The 21,480-nt window shown below is 43.4% G+C and overlaps 1 protein-coding gene across 1 annotated transcript in view; it reads right to left on the bottom strand.

Moving 5' to 3' along the window:
- Positions 1-20,715, bottom strand: part of SLC22A16 (solute carrier family 22 member 16) — a 34,942-nt gene extending 14,227 nt beyond the window's left edge. The window contains exon 1 of the mRNA XM_058174022.1: positions 20,397-20,715. Within this exon, the coding sequence (XP_058030005.1) occupies positions 20,397-20,446 (50 nt within the window). The 5' untranslated portion in view covers positions 20,447-20,715. The remainder of the gene's footprint in view (positions 1-20,396) is intronic.
- Positions 20,716-21,480: the final 765 nt, after the last annotated feature.

Raw genomic sequence — 21,480 nt, 5'->3', positions numbered from 1 at the left:
AGATCCAATCTGCTGGGGGATAATGCTACACTACAGCCATGTCCTCAGTAAACCCTGGCATCTCCAGCTGTGATTTGTGCTTTTCCACTGCTGTGCGACAGGCCAAAATTCAACCAGAGCAAGTTTCCCAGTCATTGCATTTCCATGCCAAGAAATACTTGACTTTCTGAGACTCTAATGATCACGTAGTTATTAAAAATGCTGGAAGTATTACAGAATTAAAAGGTAAGAAACAGTGTGACCACCGTTTAATGTCTTTATACAGCTGCCTCTGTATAAACAATGGCCCCATGTACAACTAAAATTATTTGGAAAACTCACAAAGACTCATAGCAGATGTGCATGGCCTAATTTCCAAGAATCAGCCAGTTTCTGAATATAAACAACTCCATGCGTTCCACAGCAGGATAGGATGGAAAATAATCATGGAGTGATGAATTTTATGCCAATATGTTTGTACAAGAGCACAACATTGTTAGCTACATTGGGCATTAATAGTCATTGAGGATAAAAAAAAATCTTATTAGCATTTAAAAATTATTTCTTACTTCACCATAAATGGGGAAAAGGACATTACATTCTTCTAGTCCAATCTGCTGCTTGAGCAATACCATTTCAGACAAATGGTTTTTAGTCTCTTTTTGAAAGCCTCCAAATGATGAGAAGTTGCACCCACAACTCCAGAAAATAAGCTATTCCATTGGTTGATTGCTCTCCAATATCTACAGTATCATTGGAGATATAGCTGTATGTATGTATTTATGTATGTGTATAACATACATACACACACACACACATACAGTGTGTGTTTGTGTGTGTGTGTGTGTGTGTGTGTATCACCATGAGTCTTTTTATCAGAGGCATGAAGCATTCACACCCAAAGGTGGTTCAAATACAGTAAGGCTTCCCTTGCTACACCTGTCAGCAGCTCTTTAAAAGAGCTGTACCTTTTCCTGGACTTACATGGGTAGCCATGTCAGCATAGGAAAATATTTGAGTTCAGTAGGCATTAGGGAGGTCATGACAGGGTGCCTTCAATCTACCTGTCTTACAGATTAACAGAGTTGGAAGGGACCTTATAGGTCATCTAATCCAACCCCACCGCTCAAGCAGGAGACCCTACACCATTTCTGACAAATGGCAGTCCAATCCTTTTTTGAAAGTCTCAGGTGATGAAGCTCCCACAACTTCCAACGGCAAGCTGTTCCATTGGTTGATTGTTCTCACTGTCAGAAAGTTCCTCCTCATTTCTAGGTTGAATTTCTCCTTGGTCAGTTTCCATCCATTATTCCTTGTCTGGCCTTCAGGTGCTTTGGAAAACAGCTTGACCCCCTCCTCTCTGTGGCAGCCCCTCAAGTATTGGAAGATGGCTATCATGTCCCCCCTGGTTCTTCTCTTCACTAGACTAGCCATGCTCAGTTCATGTAACTGTTCTTCATATGTTTTATTCTCCAGTCCCCTAATCATCCTGGTTGCTCTCCTCTGCACTTTTTCTAGAGTCTCAACATCTTTTTTATAGTGTGGTGACCAAAACTGGATGCAGTAGTCTTAGGTGTGGTCTTACTAGGGCTTTATAGAGTGGTATTAGTACCTCACTTGATCGTGATTGTATCCCTCCGTTAAATGTAATTTAGGACTGTGTTGGCTTTTCTAGCTGCCACTGCACATTGCTGGCTCATATTTAGCTGATTGTCCACTAAGACTCCAAGATCCCTCTCACAGTCATTGCTATTAAGCCTGGTTTCCCCCAGTTTATATGTGTGCTTTTGGTTTTACTTACCTAAGTGTAAGACTTTACTTTTCTCTACATTGAATTTCATTTTGTTAGATAGGGCCCAGTCCTCAAGTCTGTCAAGATCCATCTGGACCTTGAGCCTATTTTCTAGGGTGTTAGCTATTCCTGCCAGCTTAGTATCATCTGCAAATTTGGTGAGTTCCCCTTCTATTCCCTCATCTAAGTCATTTATGAAGATATTGAAGACTATTGGGCCTAAGACAGAACCTTATGGCACCCCACTGCTTACTTCTCTCCATGTAGACTTAGACCCATTAAGGACTACTCACTGAGTACGGTTTGTCAGCCAGTTGCAAATCCATCTGGTGGTGAAGTTATCTATCCCACTTTTTTCTAGCTTACGAAGAAGTAGGTTGTGGTCTACTTTGTCAAATGCCTTGCTGAAGTCTAAGTATATTTTGTCCACAGTATTTTGCTGGTCTACTAATTTAGTCACTATGTTGAGGAATGAGATAAGATTGGTTTGGCATGATCTGTTTTTAACAAACCCGTGCTGACTGCTAGTTATTACTTTACTCATTTCTAATGTTGGCAGATTTGTTTTTTTATTATCTTTTCCAGTATCTTCCCAAATATTGATGTTAGGCTAATTGGTCTATAGTTTCCTAGGTCTGTTTTTTTTTCCTTTTTTGAAGATGGAAACCAAATCAGCTCTTTTCCAGTCCTCTGGTAGTTCCCCAGTGTTCCAGGATTTCTGAAAGATGTGGTGCAATGATTTCCAATGATTTCAGCTTCTTACTGTTAGACCCAGGATATCAGATAATTTTGCTTGACTGGTCCATGCAGCATTCCCAGAAAGAGATCTTTACCAATAACCTCTACAGTTTATAAACAGGGAAGAAGCTCAGCTGATCTTACTCTCACTATTCTTTTAGTGATGAACTCCAAATGTGTACCCAAATTCAAGAGCTTATTCAAGAAAGAAATAACAAGTTAATTGCTATAGTTTGGCTGACTCTGTTGAATGTGACTGTGCCCTTCCTTAGTTCTCCTGGATTTCCCTTTTTTTGTCTACTCTAGAGCAGTATTTTTAATTTTAATTTTTAATTTTTAATTCTGGCTGGGGAATTCTGGAAATTAAAGTCCACATGTCTGAAAATGGCTGAGGCTGAGAAATACTGCACTGGTGTAGAGATTTGGCTTTGTTGGTTTAATAGAGGATTTTCTCTATGGCAAGATTACACCGTTAAACAGCTATCTTTTCTTTCCTAGGGATTGACACAAGGTTTATACATTTTTGAACTGCTGACTTCAAGGCAAGAAGACTAAGAGGATCTTCCTATCTATCTATCTATCTATCTATCTATCTATCTATCTATCTATCTATCTATCTATCTATCTATTTATCTATTTATTTATGTATTAGATAATATATATAAGTATAAGCATGAATTGAATACATAAAATGAATACAATTAAAGGGAACATTAGGACAGGGACGGTAGGCACGCTGGTGCCCAAAGCTTGGCTGAAGAGAGATGTCCTCGGTAGAAGGGCAAAGATCCTGCAGCTAAACAGACAAGTCTTATCAACGCGGTCTCTTTTTAGTGGGGGGTTCATGGAAGAAAATATGCTACTAAATTACCAGTCCTCCCAACAAGTTACATTGCACAAATTGTCCAAAATGCTATCCTGCCATTCTGTTCACCATTTTTTTCCCTGTAGCCAAAAAAAAAAGTTCAACACACACAAAATTTTTACTTATAAAAAAATTCAACATATATGCAAGCTTGGATAAAGATTGACAGTGTGCTTTTAACAAACATTAACTTTTGCTTTATAAACCTCTTTCCTTGACTTTTTATCTCTTTGGGGCCCTTCAGTGACAGCATTTCAGATATTCTTTAGTCTAATTACTGTTATGACTATTTCCTCGTATTATCTAATATCTTCAGACCTCCAAATTATACACTTGTTTCAGAGAAACAAGAAACTACTCAAATTGCAGTTTAGATAAACCAGATTATTTGTTTTTTAAAAATCTTTTGAACAGCATTTCACTCATTCTGCCTTTTAAAAAATATTGTTCATTTCCCCCAATTCATATTTATTTTTTTAAAAAATAATGTAAAATAAGTTATTTATTCTAATTTTACTGCATTGTTCCTCTCAACCCTGACTTTAGAGATTGGTTTCTTAAACACTTACCTTGACTTCCCCCAAAAGAATGCAACAGTCTAAACTTTTCTACAGCAACATTATTTCCCAAAAATACAGTCCAAGATTTAAAAGAGGAGTGTGAGAAGTATGGTTTGAAATTTCCAGACCCTTCCGCCCCCCATGGATAAAGGCGACACATTTCATGTTTTGTCTTGTTTTAAAATAATTTGCAGGAATTTAAAGGTCAAAATATAGAGGCCTAAGGAATTTATTTCACAGCCTAGAAGTCTCTTCATGACTTCACAGGTGACTGCCTGTAATCCTAAATATCTGAAACAATAATTGTGGAAAGTCTGTTTTGCTGCACATAACCTGATGCATCTCTTGAGCTAACGGAAGTTATACACTCCATAAATGACATTCCTCTGACTATTGTGTAGTTTAATCATTCTGAAATAAACCTTCTCTTATCTGATCTTCTCCAGATGTGTTGAGAGTTCTCAGCCAACACTACAATAGCTCCCAAGCATGGAAAAATCTGTTTTAATGTAATAGTCATGTAATATAGCTGCTGTTTTAGACAGCGGCAATATTACATGACTATTACATTACCTCATACATCACATTCTTCTTGAAGCTTCACTTACTTTAGCGTTTCCTAAGAAGCATTTGCTCATAATATCATAGTTTTTATTACACAATATGTAATACTAATACACAATTAGTACACAATATGTCTTGACTAGTTCTTTATATAAGCCCACCAAAGGAAATAGGAGAACCTCTACCCCAAAGCCCTAAAATGCTACAAACAACATTACTTCAAATCTGACTTCTGCATTTCTCTACTGAGTCTCAGATAGGAAACTAAATCTAACTTTAAAAGAGTATTTTAGAACAGAAATTGTATTAGGCATTTACAATTGAGTTTTGGTTCTAGCCTACTGTATACATAACAAGTGATACGCCAGGAGCTGCATTTCAAAAAGAGGTTGGTACCCAAAATAAATGTAATTCAAGTTAATTACAATTTAATTAAGTTCCCTTATTATGATTATTCCCTATATATATAAGAACCTTTCCTTCCATCCTATTAAAATTATAAACAGTGGCTCTGAAGCATTTTTCTAAGGCTTTCAAGGATTATGGGCATTCCTCAAACCACAAGTTGTGAAGTCTTAATCTGAACTATCAGAGTAGCCTTGATTGCAACACAACACAGAGGATCATAAAAAACATAACATGAATGAAGTTTTCTATCCCAAAATGCTGATTCAGAATAGGTTGCTATCCTACTTTATTATTACCATTAAGATTTGCTTAATCTTCAAAAACCAAGTATTAAAAAAAGCTTACTTGCATCGGACTTACTAAGCCAACAAAGTTATTTATTATGTCTTTTACCTCTCTTAGTTCAATTGTCAGAATATATTTTATAGGTTGTGAAACAGATCCCAATCTGCAGTCACTGCTTAATTTACAACCAGTTGCTTAACCACTGTTTGAAATTATAATGGCACTGAAAAAAAGTGGCTTACTTTTTGGTCCTTGCACTTACAACTGTCACAGCATTCCCATGATCACATAATCAAATTTTGGTATTCTGCAACTGGCATATATTTATGATTATAGGATCCTGGGGCCACCTGATTGCCATTTCCAATCTTCCCAGAGAGCTTCCGACAAGCAAAGTAAAATGGGAAAGCTGAATTCACCTAAAAACTATGGTGATTCACTCAATGAACACAGCAGAAAAAGGTTGTAAAAAAGGTTGTAACACTTAACAACCCCAATATTTAGCAATGGAAGTTCTGGTCCCAATTGTAATTGTATGTTGAGGGTTATCTGTACACAAACCTAAGGTATGTGTCCATCTGTGTTCCCTAAAATCTTCTCTTAAAATCAGAGCATTTAGGAGCAATATAGGATGGCATATTGGATCCCATTGAATTGAAATAAATCATTGTCTTCTACACCAACTCAGCAGCCTCAGAAAAGCTTGTTATGGACATAAGTGGAAGAAACGTGGAAAAAGTTCCTATTCCAAACTTTAACTTTGCTTGCGATCTTTGCCGTCTTTGAAAATTAAAGAGCAAATTTGGCTTTATTACACAGGGGCAGGCTAAAAAAAAAATCCATTACTTACCTACTTGCAAAATAATTCAGAATAAATACATACATTCTTTTATGCGATTTTTAAGAAAGTTAAACTACTGTAATGTGAAATTGAGATGAAGTATAACATTAAATCAAGATTTTGTTTTTCTTTTAAGCAGGGAACTCCATACCATCCTGTAAAATCTGTGAGCCTTGTAATTATTTCACACACATACCTCTCTTTTGGTCGTTCCAAACCACTTAATCTGCTGCTGCAGACAGAAAGGTTGCTGTTGGAAAGGACACATTTAACGTAAGTGTTTTCAGGAGAGAATTTCTCTAACAACAGATCATCAAAAAATAAGTACTGCTGCAGAGTAACAGTTCTCTACCCAATGAGGTAAAGAGAAAAGTTTATTCAGCAGCAGTGGTAAGATCTATTCTGTAGAGCCAATATCAGTATTGGGATTGTTATAGTAGATATAAACATGCATAGCACACTGTTCTTTTCTTATTAATATAAGTTTTTACCTTATATGGTTAAGCACAAACCCAAGCACTTTGTTCTCTGAATGTTCCCTGTATGGTTTGAATGGTCACTTCTCCAGCCTAGAATAAATTGGCATGCATTTTCTTGTACATAATCTGTCCACTGAGGGATAATGGGGAAAATGGTTTTACTTGAGGGAGCATGCGCAAGATGGTGGTATGGTGAAACGGAGCGGAGGCTGGTGGCCCGTTCCTGGTTAAGTTGGGTTGAAGAGGGGGCTTTTTGCCAGCATGGCCCCGTACCTCGCTGAGGAACATCTTGTCGCCCCGATGAGGATTGTCTTACCCTCGAGAATGGTCGGGTCGGCAGAAACGGAGGCATGGAACAGAGAGACAACAGACGGCGGTTCCTGGGCGTGGCTTCCAAGCGCGGCGGGCCTGATTAGGGCAGTGGCTAGCCGCCGCCGGCTTTCCCGACATTTCTCTGTTTGCGGCTGGCGGTTTCGTGTGGCGACTGACAGAGGCGGCGAGGACGACCAGTGGCGGCGGCGGTGAGGCCGTCTGGGGCAACGGAGGTGGTAGAAGGGCCGAGGATGCACTGAGGCGGTGAGCCGGGATGGCGAAGATCTGTGGATTAGGCCTTTGAGGATGACTGTGGGCCTGTGGACTTGAAGGGGGAGGCGGCTGCCGATGTTTCCTCCTGATCATTTCGGCCTGTCTCGGCTTGTCTATACTGGCATGTTTGTTTTGCCAGTGAGGGCCGGGCGGCTGGGGTGTTTGGGGAGCCGGCGGTTTCCACCCCTGGGGAGCCAGCAGTGCCCACGGCCTTGGTTGAAGGCGCTTGGGCCTTGGTGCCTTAAACGATTTAAACAACGATTAAAACAACTCTGGAGACTTTTGGAGCCCTGCTGGGTACCCGACGGAGCCCCTCGAGCCTTGGAGCCCTTGTTGTTGGGGGTTCCTGTGCTAAGGGAATGGTGATTGCCTTTAATTATCTATGATGCCGGCAGCGATACCCTGATGGGGATGGCGAAGACGGTGATGGCGACAGTGACTGTCCCCCCCTCCCCCCGGGGGGACTTTGTGGTTTCTTGGGGGCTCCGCTGGGGTCCTTGGGGGCTCCCTGAGTGGCTGCTGGATGCCAGGGCGGTGACGAAGGCGATGGCAAGGCTATCGTGGAAGACGTCCCGTGGCGGCGACGGTCGCTGCTCTTTTCTCTCCTCTTTATGGAACCTTCGTGAGAACCTGGGTGGTGGACCATCTTAGTTCCACCCAGGACTATGCTGTCTAAACCATGCACTTTTTAAGATCTTTTCGTTTTTCAGCTGGTGGTTCGGCCCAACGACTGTTGTTTGAGACCTCGACAAACCAGGATACCACCATTTCTTCAATCTCTGATGATTTTTTCATTTAACCAGCTTCTTGCACTGCGAGATGCCCCCCTCTCGCGGGTGTGGCCAACCTCTTTATCAAGGGCCTACCTCTATGACGGATTTTGGAATCCCGAGAGGTGGCATGCTTCTAAGAGAGGGTTAAGGAGGTTTTTAAATTTATCTTTTTGTAAACTTTTATCTAATTCAAATAATGGGTTAGGGGGTGGGGGGCATGCCCACAGGGGATTAGGCTAGTCCCTTTTAAGGTTCACGATCTGGAGGTTTGTAAATTGGAGGTCTTGGAGGAGGTTAAGGCTCGACCATGTATGGGCACTTCCATCTGCATGGTACAAGGGAGGGGCAGATATGGCGGAAGCAGGGGCTCGTATCATGTTCGGGGAGTGCGTTCTCGCTGTTTGAAAGCAATACCGCACTCCGGGCCCCTAGGCTTCACTCGGGTCCCGAGTGGTTATATCCCCCGGAACCTGGACCTTCGACTGATGTTATGCAATGCCAGGTCCATCATGAATAAGGCCCTCCTCATGTCCGATCTTATTCAAGAGGGGGGAGCGGACCTAATGGGCATTACGGAGACCTGGTTGGGCACGGAAGGGGGGGTTCCCCTCACTGAGATGTGCCCACCAGGTTTCCGTGCGTTTCATCAGCCGAGGGCCCAGGGTAGGGGTGGGGGGGTAGCGGTTGTTATTAACGAGAGTCTGGATCCGAGGGAGGTCGCTGTCCCGCAGATAGCCGGTTGTGAAACCCTCTTCGTGAGGTGGGGCCGGGGGGTGCAGGTGGGCTTGCTGATTACATACCTGGCTCCTTGCTACGTGACGGCAGTCCTGCCCGAGCTGCTGGAGATGATAGCCGGGACGGCGGTTGAGACCCCCAGACTTATGGTCATGGGGGATTTCAACTTGCCATCGGCGGGCGATTCGTCAACGGCAGCTCGGGAGTTCATGGCTTCCATGATGGCTTTGGACCTGACCCAGGTAGTTGAGATCCCCACCCACGTCGGGGGTAACACACTGGACTTGATTTTCATCTCGGGACAGTGGCTAAATGATCTGGAGTTAGGGGAATTAATATCTCAACCCTTGTCATGGTCAGATCATTTACTCCTTCAGCTAGACTTTCGGACCACTACACCTCACCGCAGGGAGACGGAACCGGTTCAATGGTTCCGTCCCAGGCGCCTGATGGACCCAGAGAGGTTTCTGACGGAGCTTGGGCCATTTCCGAGGGAGTTAGCCCACGGCTCGGCTGAGGAGCTGGCGGCCGCCTGGGAGGAGGAGGCCGCTGGCGCCTTAGACCGCGTCGTGCCTTTGTGGCTTCTGACCCGGCGACGAACTCGACCAGCTCCTTGGTATAACGAGGAGCTGAGAGAGATGAAGCGCCGGAAAAGAAGCCTAGAGAGCGCCTGGAGGTCCAGCCGCTCCGAACCTGACCAAACACTAGCGAGGTCATATATTCAGACCTATCTAGTGGCGATCAGGGCGGCGAAACATAACTATTTCTCCGCACTCATCGCATCGGCAGATAATCGCCCAGCCACCCTGTTTAGGGTGACCCGCTCCCTGCTTACGCAGGAGGCTCAGGACGACCCCTTACAGGGACGTGCTGAGGATTTTGTACAGTATCTGTCTGATAAAATCGCTCAGATTCGGGACGGCCTGGACACTGATTGGATAGATCCAGGTGGGATGGCGGAGACGAGTCTTGAGAATGTTATCTGGGCTGAGTTCGATCCTGTGACTCCTGACGACATGGACAGGTTGTTGGGTAGGTTGAATTCCACCACATGTTTATTGGACCCGTGTCCCTCCTGGATGGTACTGGCCACACGGGAGGTTACACGAGGCTGGCTCCTGGGAGTTACCAACGCTTCTTTGTTGGAGGGTGTTTTCCCCGCCGCTTTGAAAGAGGCGGTGGTGAGGCCCCTCCTCAAGAAGCCCTCCCTGGACCCAGCTGTTTTAACGAACTACCGTCCAGTCTCCAACCTTCGCTTTCTGGCGAAGGTTGTTGAGAGTGTGGTGGCATATCAGCTTCCTCAACACCTGGAGGAAACTGTTTATCTGGACCCGTTCCAGTCCGGTTTCAAACCCGGATACAGCACCGAGACGGCTTTGGTCGCGTTGGTGGATGACCTCTGGAGAGCCCGGGACAGGGGTTGTTCCTCTGTCCTGGTTCTATTAGATCTCTTGGCGGCTTTTGATACCATCGACCATGGTATCCTGCTGCGACGGTTGGAGGGATTGGGGGTGGGAAGCACCGTTTATCGATGGTTCTCCTCCTATCTCTCTGACCATTCACAGACGGTGTTGGCAGGGGGGCAGAGGTCGACCCCAAGGTGCCTCACTTGTGGGGTGCCTCAGGGGTCTGTTCTCTCGCCTCTCCTGTTCAACATCTATATGAAGCCACTGGTTATCCGTGGTTTCGGGGTGGATTACCATCTGTACGCTGATGATACTTAGCTGTACATTTCCACCCCGAACCACCCCAACGAAGCCGTTGAGGTGATGGGCCAGTGTCTTGAGGCCGTGCGGGTCTGGATGGGGAGGAACAGGCTCCGACTCAACCCTTCCTAGACAGAGTGGCTGTGGGTTCCGGCGTCCCGGTACAGTCAGCTTACACCATCGCTGACTGTGGGGGAGGAAGTATTGACCCCCAGGGAGGGAGTGCGCAACTTAGGCGTTCTCCTGGACGATCGGCTGTCCTTAGAGGATCATTTGACAGCCGTTGCCAGGGGAGCATTTTATCAGGTTCACCTGATTCGCCAGTTGCGCCCCTTCCTTGACCGGGACGCCTTACGCACGGTCACTCACGCCCTCGTCACTTCCCGCCTGGACTATTGCAATGCTCTCTACATGGGGCTCCCCTTGAAGAGCACCAGGAGGCTCCAGTTAGTCCAGAATGCGGCCGCGCGGGTGATAGAGGGAGCACCGCGTTGCTCCCATATACCACCCATTCTGTGCGGCCTACACTGGCTACCGGTAGCCTTCCGGGTGCAATTCAAGGTTTTGGTTACCATCTTTAAAGCGCTCCATGGCTTAGGACCGGGATACCTTCGAGACCGCCTTCTGCCGCCGATTGCCTCCCAACGACCCGTGCGCTCCCACAGAGCGGGCCTCCTCAGGGTGCCGTCGACCAAACAATGTAGGTTGGCGACCCCCAGGGGGAGGGCCTTCTCTGCGGCGGCACCGGCCCTGTGGAACAAGCTTCCTCTGGGGTTACGACAACTCCCCGACCTCCAGACCTTCAGACGTGAACTGAAGACTTTATTATTTCAGCGAGCTGGGCTAGCCTAAGAATAAAATGTTTTAGCTAAATTTTAATGGGTTTTTAATTGGTTTTTACCGTTTTTAGTGATTTGGCTATGATAATATTTAGTTTTAATTGGGTTTTTAATGCTTATTTATTATATTGTCTTATTTTAATATGCCTGTGAACCGCCCTGAGTCCTACGGGAGATGGTGTGTTATAAAAGTATAAAAATAAATAAAATAAATAAATAATTTTTTTAAAAAAACCTTCAGTATAGCAATTTTTTAATAACCACTCATATACTTTTACTGAATGCTATTTGTGATTTACTGTTGACTATGTTTCTCTTCATGAATTGCAAAACTGTCTGAAAAGGAACTCCACACACATGCAGTTTCACCATAGATGTTTCTTTGTATGCTTCTGGATGTCACGGGAGGACAACTTTAGTCATTTCGTATGTTAAGAAATCTGTAAAAGTACAGATTTGTGAAATCTGTAAAAATACCTTCAGCTGAGCTGGGAATGTCCAGTCAACATAGCAGCCTTCCCCAGCTGAGTATCTGTAATCCAGGGATGGAGAGACCTCAATTCTTGGAATTCTGAGTTAGCATAGCTGGTTTGAAGATTAACAAGCTGAAGCAGAGTAATATTTTGCAGAATAGATTTATACATTCCACTACTTGCCACGCAGGTAATCCAGGGTGAAATTCAGCAGGTTCTGACAGGTTCTGGAGAACCGGTAGCAGAAATTTTGGGCAGTTCAGAGAACCGCAAACACCACCTCTGGCTCACCCCAGAGTGGGGTGGGAATGGAGATTTTGCAATATCCTTCCCCCAAGAGTGGGGAGGGAATGGAGATTTTGCAATATCCTTCTCCTAGGAGTGGGGAGGGAATGGAGATTTTGCAATATCCTTCCCCCAGGAGTGGGGAGGGAATGGAGATTCTGCAGTATCCTTCCCCTGCCACGCCTGCCACACCACGCCCACCGAGCCACACCCACAGAACCAGTAGTAAAAAAATTTGGATTTCACCACTGCGGTAATCCATGTTACAAGAGTTACTATAATACTCTTCATAACAGATCAATGTAAGAATTCAGAAACTCTGTGAATTAATACATCAGAAAGCCAAAAAATTTTATTGAAAAATATTTAATTTACAAAAAGAAGCACGCTCAACCCCAATCAAAGCTGCTTTGATTGGATTAGAGGCAGTTTCCAAACAAGCTAAAATACAGTATTAGTTGTGTTCAGTCACTATGCATTCAGTAAGCACATACTACGATTCCATGAATAGTCTTGTTTTAGAATTGCCTTACAAATGATGTATGTATTAAAGAAACAACTTGTAAATTCTTGTTGAAGTAGCAGTAGCCCCTCCAGACATTGGGGAAATTCCAGCCAGTCGGAATGAGAGGAAAGCATAGTTGGAAGACGCTAAAAATATTCTGTATTCTGTTTATCTACACTGCACAGCAGAGACATTTTGGACTCACCTAAAAGTTTTCTTATAGCAAATATTAAATTCCAGACCAACTTTTGCTAAGGAAGAACTATATATGGAAGACATGGCTAGAAAACGTTGCAGAAGATGGCTTGAACATTAATGAAAAAGACAGTGGTCCAAGATCTTAAATTAACTTAATACCCAGGTTAGTAGGTTAAGAGACAACAGTATCACATAGAGCCAATTTATTGGTCCAAAGACTGTTAATTGGGGTATGATGTAAACCATGCAGTATCCACTTTAAGGGCTGTAGATTATTGCACACAGCAGGACTTTTCTGTATCCAATTCAAGAGTACTGAAATGTGCACAACAGAGGAAAGAAATATGACTTGTTAAACTGGAATAAAAAGAAATGTGAGCATCAGGATCAAAATGGAAATCTAAATTAACTGTGCTGTTCTTTATAAGAGTCACTTGTCTTTTCTTCTTCCCCAAGGGGAAAACACAAAGGACTTCTCCATTTAATTTACTGCACTTTCATGTTCATCCATTTTTTCTGTATCTCGGTAGTTATGGGCTCCTCCTTATTGCGTGATTTTGGTATAAATATCCAAATATCTGTACCATGTCATGTTTATATACCACACTGCCAGACAGATTAGGCCAAGATGTACCTTGTGCTGAATTATGTTTAGTTATGAATATTATTGACCTAGAAAATCTCAGTCCAAGTCAACACCCTTTTTATTACACTGTTGCCCTGAAACTTGAAAAAGTTAAGAACCTACTCGATCAAGTATCAGGATCACCAAAAAATTGCTAATTACCAAAATGCTAATTACAATAATACTAAATCCAATCCATTTTCTTCCCCACCTATACACACACCCACTGATTGTTCGAATCACCAAATACCAGGGAAATTAAGAGCAGGGTTAATGTGCAGGTTCTGAATCCTCAACAAAGTTTTCTCATCTTTCTCTTGCTTAAGGGCTGAAATGCCTCTTCGCTGAGAAAGGGGCACCAAGCCAAGCAGCTGTGCCTATCCTGGAGGCCTCAGTTCCACCCACAACAACCAGCAGCAAAATTTGTGCAGGTGAAAAACCTTTCAAATTTGCTTAAACTAACAGCAATGCTTAGACTGCACCACAGGGCTTAAGATTGCCCCCCATCTTCCTTCATTTCATTTTCTAAACTTTTTTTGGATGCTCTTATAAATGGCAGATGAGGATAATCTAGAACCGTGATGGAAAGCCTATGGCACGCGTGCCGGATGTGGCATGCAGAGCCATCTCTCCAGGCACGCGAGCCATCGCCCGTTGCTCAATTAACAATTAACCAATGGAACAACTTCATCATTGGAGGTTTATGAGAAGAAACTGGACAGCCACTTTCTGAAATGGTATAGGTTCTACTGCTTGAGCAGGGAGTTGGACTAGAAGACCTCCAAGATCCCTTCCAGCTCTATTCTGATTGATTGATTGATTAGTCCCTTAAATGGTCAGATGAAAGCTACTTGACGGTATTGTTGTTCTTGTCTGTAAATATGTTTTCAACCCAAACACCTCCCACACCTTTTTCCCATGTTGATTTCCCTCTAAAACTTCTAGATCAGTGTTGGTGAACCTCTTCATGTGTGCATGCACACCAGAAACCAGAAGACCAGGTGGCTGGTGCTCATGCGTGCACCAGAAACCAGAAGAGCAGCCGCCTGGCGTGTCCATGCATACTGGGCAACTGCTCTTCCAGTTTCCAGCACACTGGCCAGCTGGCCTTCACGCATGTGGGAGCACCAGAAACTGAAAGACAGTCACCCAGTACACATGGACACACCAGGCGGCTGCTCTTCTGGTTTTCAGTGCACGCATGAGCACCAGCCACCGGGTCTTCCAGATTCTGGCGTGCATGCATGCATGAAGACCATCTGGCCGGTGCACATGCACACACCAGAAACCGGAAGATTATCTTCCCGACACACGCATGTGCACAGGGCAGCTGCTCTTCCAGTTTGCGGCACGCACACACACACACACACACACACACACTCCCATTTCAGCACTCAGTACCAAAAAGGTTCACCGACACTGATCTAGAAGTTTTAGAGGGAAATCAACATGGGAAAAAGGTGTGGGAGGTGGGTGGGTTGAAAACATGTTTACAGACAAGAACAACAATACCATCAAGTAGCTTTCATCTGACCATTTAAGGGACTAATCAATCAATCAATCAGAATAGAGCTGGAAGGGATCTTGGAGGTCTTCTAGTCCAACTCCCTGCTCAAGCAGTAGAACCTATACCATTTCAGAAGGTGGCTGTCCAGTTTCTTCTCATAAACCTCCAATGATGAAGCTGTTCCATTGGTTGATTGTTCTCACTCTTAGGAAGTTTCTCCTTAATTCCAGGTTGCTTCTCTTGCTGATTAGTTTCCATCCATTACTTTTGTCTTGCCTTCTGGTGCTTTGGAAAAATAAGTTGACTTTTCTTTGTGGCAGGCCCTCAAAATACTAGAATACTGCTATCATGTCCAGGTGTGGCCTTACTAATCTTGTGGCCTCAACTGGCTATCATAATCAAGGATTACGTTCGCTGCTTTTCAGCCTTAGATATCATTTGTGAGAAAAAAGATAAGAAGAGATATGTCAAACAAGTTGTTTGAAATTCAATGTGTTATGTGTGTACACTGCTTTATGGCACACTTGGGTTGGTATGTGCTTCCAGGGAGTGCAGGGACTGCAGGAAAAGCAAGCAGAAAAGTGGCAGCAGAATCAGGAAAAGAACTTCTTTGTCAGAATGTATACAAATATATCTATTGTGTACCATTCTCAGTTGCATTCTGATTATGTGCACTTAGGTCAATGTCAACCTTTAGTGTCCACATAGATTTTCTCTGTCGTGATCTGTCCCTAACCTGTTTCTTCAGGTCTTCCACTAGTGAATCCATCAGCACTGTAACTGAGCCAATCCACCTTGCCAGATGCATTAACAAATAAATATTTTGTCAGATATTCATTTCAATGAATTCCTTATTATTTCTCACTGGATTCCTTGACTTATGATCAAAATTGAGCCCAAAATTCATGTTGTTAAGTGAGACATTTGTTAAATGGGTTTTGCCACAATTGTTAAGTGAATCACTGAAGCTGATAAGTTTGTAACACCTTTGTAAAGTGAATCCGGCTTCCTCATTGATTTTGCTTGCCAAAAGTTTGCAAAAGGTGATCACGTGACCTTGGGACACAGCAATGGTCGTAAGTATGAACCAGTTGCTAAGCATCTGCATTTTGATCACATGATCATGGGAATGCTAGAAAGGTTATAAGAATAATGGTCATAAATCACTTTTTTCAGTGCTGTTATAACTTTGAATTGTGACTAAATGAACCATTGTAAATCAAAGACTACCTGTATTATTTTGTGAATTTACACACATTTGAATGCCAGCAATCCTTACAACTCTAGATGGCTTACAATAAATAAATGACAATATACATGAAACATAATTAAAAAAAAAACAATGAACAAAATAATAGAGCTATTCTTAAGAGCTATTGCTATCTCTTGCAAGCTCTATCTACCTGGATCCCTTTGAAACATTACCATATAAAATATAATTATATTATACATTGTTATATGTTGGATGCAGGCCTTCAAAAACCCACAAATGACTCTGTCTTGCATCATAAGGCTGATTTTCACAATCTTGAGACACCAAACGACAATTGGTGTCCAGTGTCCATCTTGTTTGAACATTGGCTGTTATCTGGGGAAGACAGAACTTGTGACCGAGCACCACTCAGAAACTGAAGGTTGGGAAAAGCTCCCCATAACTATTATGCAGACTGTCAATAAAGAGGAGCATGCACTTTTCTTCCGTTTTCACTTGGTTAACCAAGTTTTATTGGATTTATATCATTATATGGTACAAATATGGGTGGGTCCAAATTTAGTCATCCTTAAGAATAAATCAGCTAAAATCAGTATGTTTTGATTACTCTGGATTTCTGGATTCAACCAACTATTAAATAAATATTCTGATTTCTATACACACTGTAATGAAATTTCAGTATCTTCAGTTGTGTCATGAAATGTACATAAAACTATATAATCTATCAGTCCAGAATCTTGGTTTTTTTCTCAGTATGTTTTCTGCAATGAAAAACTTCACACAACCCAATATTTGTTTATGTATTTATTTATAAAATTTATTGGCTGACCATCTTACCATAAGGTACCTCTCAGAGGCTTACAGTCATTATAATATGTCTATGCATATACATTAAAACATAAATAAGTTAAAATCAAACATAAAAATAATTAAACATCATTTTCTTTGAATAAATTCTCTGAAAAACAGTCAGACTGAAACTTTCTTTCCTGAACAGGTTCCTTCTAAATTCAACATGGTTTCATCATCTTGCCATCAAAAATCAAAAAATAACTGGACACACATATACATATACATACATACATACATACATACATACATACATACATATATATATATATATACATACATACACACACACACACACACATATACATATTTATTTATTTATTTGATTTTTATACCGCCCTTCTCCCGAAGGACTCGGCGGTTTACAGCCAACATAAAACAATTTTAAAAATAGAATTTAAAAATCTTAAAAATCTTATTCAATTTGGCCAACCCCATTTAAAACTATAATAAGAAATGATAAAACCCCAATTAAAAATCGTAGTGTATTAGGCCAGCCCTGCGCAGTGAAACAGAAAAGTCTTGAGTTCACGGCGGAAGGTCCGGAGGTCGGGGAGTAATCGTAACCCCAAAAGGAAGTAAATTATTTTTCAGCAGCGATTCTTAAGAATGCGATTTCAGATTTTAGATTTTGAAACCTAATTAATCAATCCCAGATAATATTTATTCAGCTGGAACACAAAATGTGTACTATTATTTTTCATTTTGTGTTTTTAATTTGTCAGTGTGCAAGCCATGTTCCAGTATTTGCTCTTAGAATTGGAAAATGTACTTCCTGCACCCTATTTGGTTAGGGAGGGGAGGAGAAAAAGAGAAGGCAGAAAAATGCATGCAGCTCTGTAGCGCACAGGAAGGCAAAAACTGAGCAATCTCTAGATGATTCCTGATTCTCAACAGTTTGATACTGCAAGTTTAATAAATAAGCTATGATTCCATAGTCCAAGGAACCACCATATTTTAGTTTAGCATTTTATGTAAATCCAACTTAAGTAGTTGGTTTACAATCTAGCATTGGGCAAAGCCAGAAAACAGAGGTGTATCATGGTTAATTTGGCAAGTAGTCTATTTTGTATTTAGTTATATTTCCCTAGCATTTTTTTTAGGCACAGTGTTCCTCAGGTGCAAATAAAAAGTATTAAACTGAATACTGTGCACCAGTAACTAAGTAGGAACCTTGGCACAGATTTATACTATGAGTACAGGCTGTATGTATATGTGCAACAAAGCAACAGGTAACTTTTTGTATCTAACCACTCATCTCAGAGAGTATTTCACACTTACCTCCTATTGGCTGATCTGGTTCTTAATACAAAACCTACTACATTTATATTTCTTCAGGTAAAATATCATTTCTGGCTTGGACAAATACATGTTTTCTTTGCAGATAAAACCAACGCAACGAGTTCCTGGTTAACAGAGTTGCAAACCACCCTCCTAACCAGGGGTGGGTTCTACTTACCTTTACTACCAGTTTGCAACGGGAGCACATGCACACGCACAGAGCAGATCACCCTTGATGATGTCGGGGCGGGTTCCCGCCGCCCTCCCACCGGTTTTACTACTGGTTCTATAGAACCGGGAGAAACCTACCACTGCTCCTAACTCTGCACACACTAGTTTTAAAAGCCTATTGTTAGTTTGGATAGAGTGTGGAGGCTTAATGGGTATGAAAGAGTTGCACTGTTTATTTCTTTGTTGTGTTTGCCCTTTCGAGGAGAATATTGATGTAGTAGGCTCTCTAAAGAAACAAGCATTTTCAGAAGTGTGATTTTTTTCTTCCCAAATTAACAACCTCACTTTAGATATTGTAGAAGAAGGCCCCTGCTAAGTCTAGGCCAGGGTAGCCTACAATTAGAAGGAATCCAATTAGTCAAAAAGTTAGTCAGAAAAGATGCTACAGATTCCCCTTGATTTTGAGTTTCACTTACAGCTGTCTTCCTTTTCCATCTCTAGGAAATCAAATGCACTAAATTTGCTGGCACTCTGCTCTGACTGTAAAAGTAGTTCTAGACTTACAACCATTCATTTAGCAACCATTCAAAGTTACAATGGCACTGAAAAAAGTGACTTACAAATGGTCCTCGCACTTATGACCATCATAGCATCCCCACAATCATATGATCAAAAGCAGCATCCCAGAGTCACCTGATTTATGATCTTCCCAACTGACAAGCAAAATTAATGAAGAAATTAATACATTTAACAACCACAATTCAGTTAAAAAACTAGTGATTTGCCTAATCATGTCAAAAAAGGATATTCAGTCAGGTGTGACTCACTTAACAACTGCCTTGCTTAGAATCGGAAATTCTGATCTGTTGTCGTCATAAGGTGAGGAGTATCAGTTCTCCTACAGATGGAGAGCCCATTCATTAAACATCAGCAGTTTATCACACCTCTATTATTTATTCATCCTGATTAAACTGAACGATTTATATAAGTAGTTCAGCTTTGATCAACTATACAACATCTGCCCATCAGATTTTAATTTTGTAGATCTCAATCTACAAAATAAGGATTGAGGCTACAAATAAACATGTTCTTACGACGGATGTGTGGGAAGGTCTTACAGATGAGGGCATATCCCACAAATAGATGAGATTTACTATATCATCCCATACTGAGTCACAGCCTATGCCATCCATTCAAGCGTTGAATATTGAAAACTCCCAATGCATAAAGTCGTAGAGCCTCCAAGCACCTACTTCAAAGGTTACTTTCCACTACCACCTAACCTCAGTTCTCTACCCAAACTTGATCTCTACCCAAACTTGATCTAAGGGTACAGATCATTCCTTTCAGCATGTGCAGAATAATTATAACGGTATCTTGCAGATTAAGGGAAGAATTTTCCGCAATAAAAGCAGACTCCGCTTTGCGTAATCACCGTCGCTGCCACCCCAGCCACAACTACAAACCAGCTTTAAATCCGAGGCTTCCCACCACATAACACGCGATCGCCAAGCTCTCTACTAACCCGTTGCTAACGACGGGCAACTCTAGCTCCCCAAAGTCAGCGTCGCTCCTCTTCTGTCAGGATAGTCAGGGGTTAAAGTCACAAGCACGTGCTGGGTTAGGATTGCGGGCGGGGCGGGGGGGGGTCCACGAGTTCAAATCTCCATTTAGCCACCAAGCTACCAGCGACCTCTCTCGGGTTCTGCGCGAATAGATATTGATTCTCAAACCAGTTTATCCCCTCGGTAATCCAGCGGATCCTTTAAACCAGGAGGTTGGATTGAGGTGGGGGGGGGGAACCCCAACGATCGGGCAAGGGTGCAGCGAAGGATTCGTTGCTGGAGGTGCCTAAATCGGTTTCCTCCTGGCAGCCATGTGTCTCACCCTGGAGCTCAATCCCAGGCAGCTCCCTTGCCTTTCCCGCTGCTCCGGGGCGAGCAAAGAGGCAGGTCCGGTGCGCCTGCGATCCCGAGCTGCCCTCGCTCCCCGCCCGTCCCGCGCGGATCTTTATCCACCCAACTTCGTTACTCCACGCGCCAGAGAAAGAGGAGCGAAGAGCGAGTCTTTCCCCCCCCGCCACCCGCCTCGACCGGCGCGTCCTTCCTAGCCTCCCTGTCTCCGCGCAGGGCTCGCTTACCTGCCGAAGTGCCCGAGGGACTCGAAGAGGAGCTCGAAGTTGCGAGCCATGGCTGGGGACGCGCGGCGGTGTGCGGAGCGGACAGAGTCCCATGGCAAGTTCCCTCCTCCTGCCCCACAGAGCCCGCCTGTCGGGAAGGGGCGTCACCTTCACCCTTCCCGTCCAATAGACCCTTCAGCCGGGCGAGCGGGCTGCGATACCCCGACCCCTGGCGGCGGGGGTGCCCGTCCCCACGGGCGCTCGCCGGCCGCGCCCCTCGCCTCTTTTTCCCGCGCAGTCTCCGCCGCCGACTGTTAGTCCCATCCTTTCCAGCAGAAGCGGCCGCTGCGGGGATCGCCCCGTGAGAAAGAGCGGGGTGGGTGGGAAAATAAACGTGAGAATTGGGGGTGGGCTTTGCCGCTGCACGAGCGCGTTGGCCTCCCGCCCTCCCCCCCCCGGCTTCTTTTTGAGGGGGATCGGCGAATCCGTTTTCAGGGCAGGTGGGCAATCTGCTCCATGGACTGAGGGCCGCCTGCTCTTGCTGCGGTTCTAAATTTTCTGGTGGAAAAATGAGCTTTCTTTCGGGACTACAGGTAGCCCTTAACTTATAACAGTTCATTTAGTGACCGTTCAAAGCAGTGGTGGGTTTCACTTACCTTTGCTACCGGTTCGCACGCATGCCACTCCTGCGCATGCTTGTGCCACTTCTCCGCATGCGCAGAGCGTATTCGATGACGTCCAGGCAGATGGGCGGAACCTCCTGCCACTGCTGCTATCGGTTCACCCAAACTGGGGCGAACCGGTAGCAACCCACCTCTGGTTCGAAGTAACAATAGCATTAAAAATGCAACTTACGACCACTTTTCACAGTTTGGACCTTTGCAGCATTCCCACGGCCATGTGATCAAAAGTCAGATAGGTGGCAACTGGTTCCTATTTATGAACATTGCTGTGTCCCCAGGTCATGTGATCTGTGATTTTGTGATCTGACAAGCAGAGTCTGTGGGGAAGCCAGATTCACTTAACATCCATGTTACTAACTTATCAACTGCGGTGATTCAGTTAACAGCTGAACATAGCTGGTAAAATGGGGCAAAACCCCCTT

This window comes from Ahaetulla prasina, chromosome 1 (assembly GCF_028640845.1).
Source record: "Ahaetulla prasina isolate Xishuangbanna chromosome 1, ASM2864084v1, whole genome shotgun sequence".
Taxonomy (NCBI): domain Eukaryota; kingdom Metazoa; phylum Chordata; class Lepidosauria; order Squamata; family Colubridae; genus Ahaetulla; species Ahaetulla prasina.
Note: the sequence above shows the minus strand (reverse complement) of the source record. Positions and strands in the feature narration are given on the sequence as shown.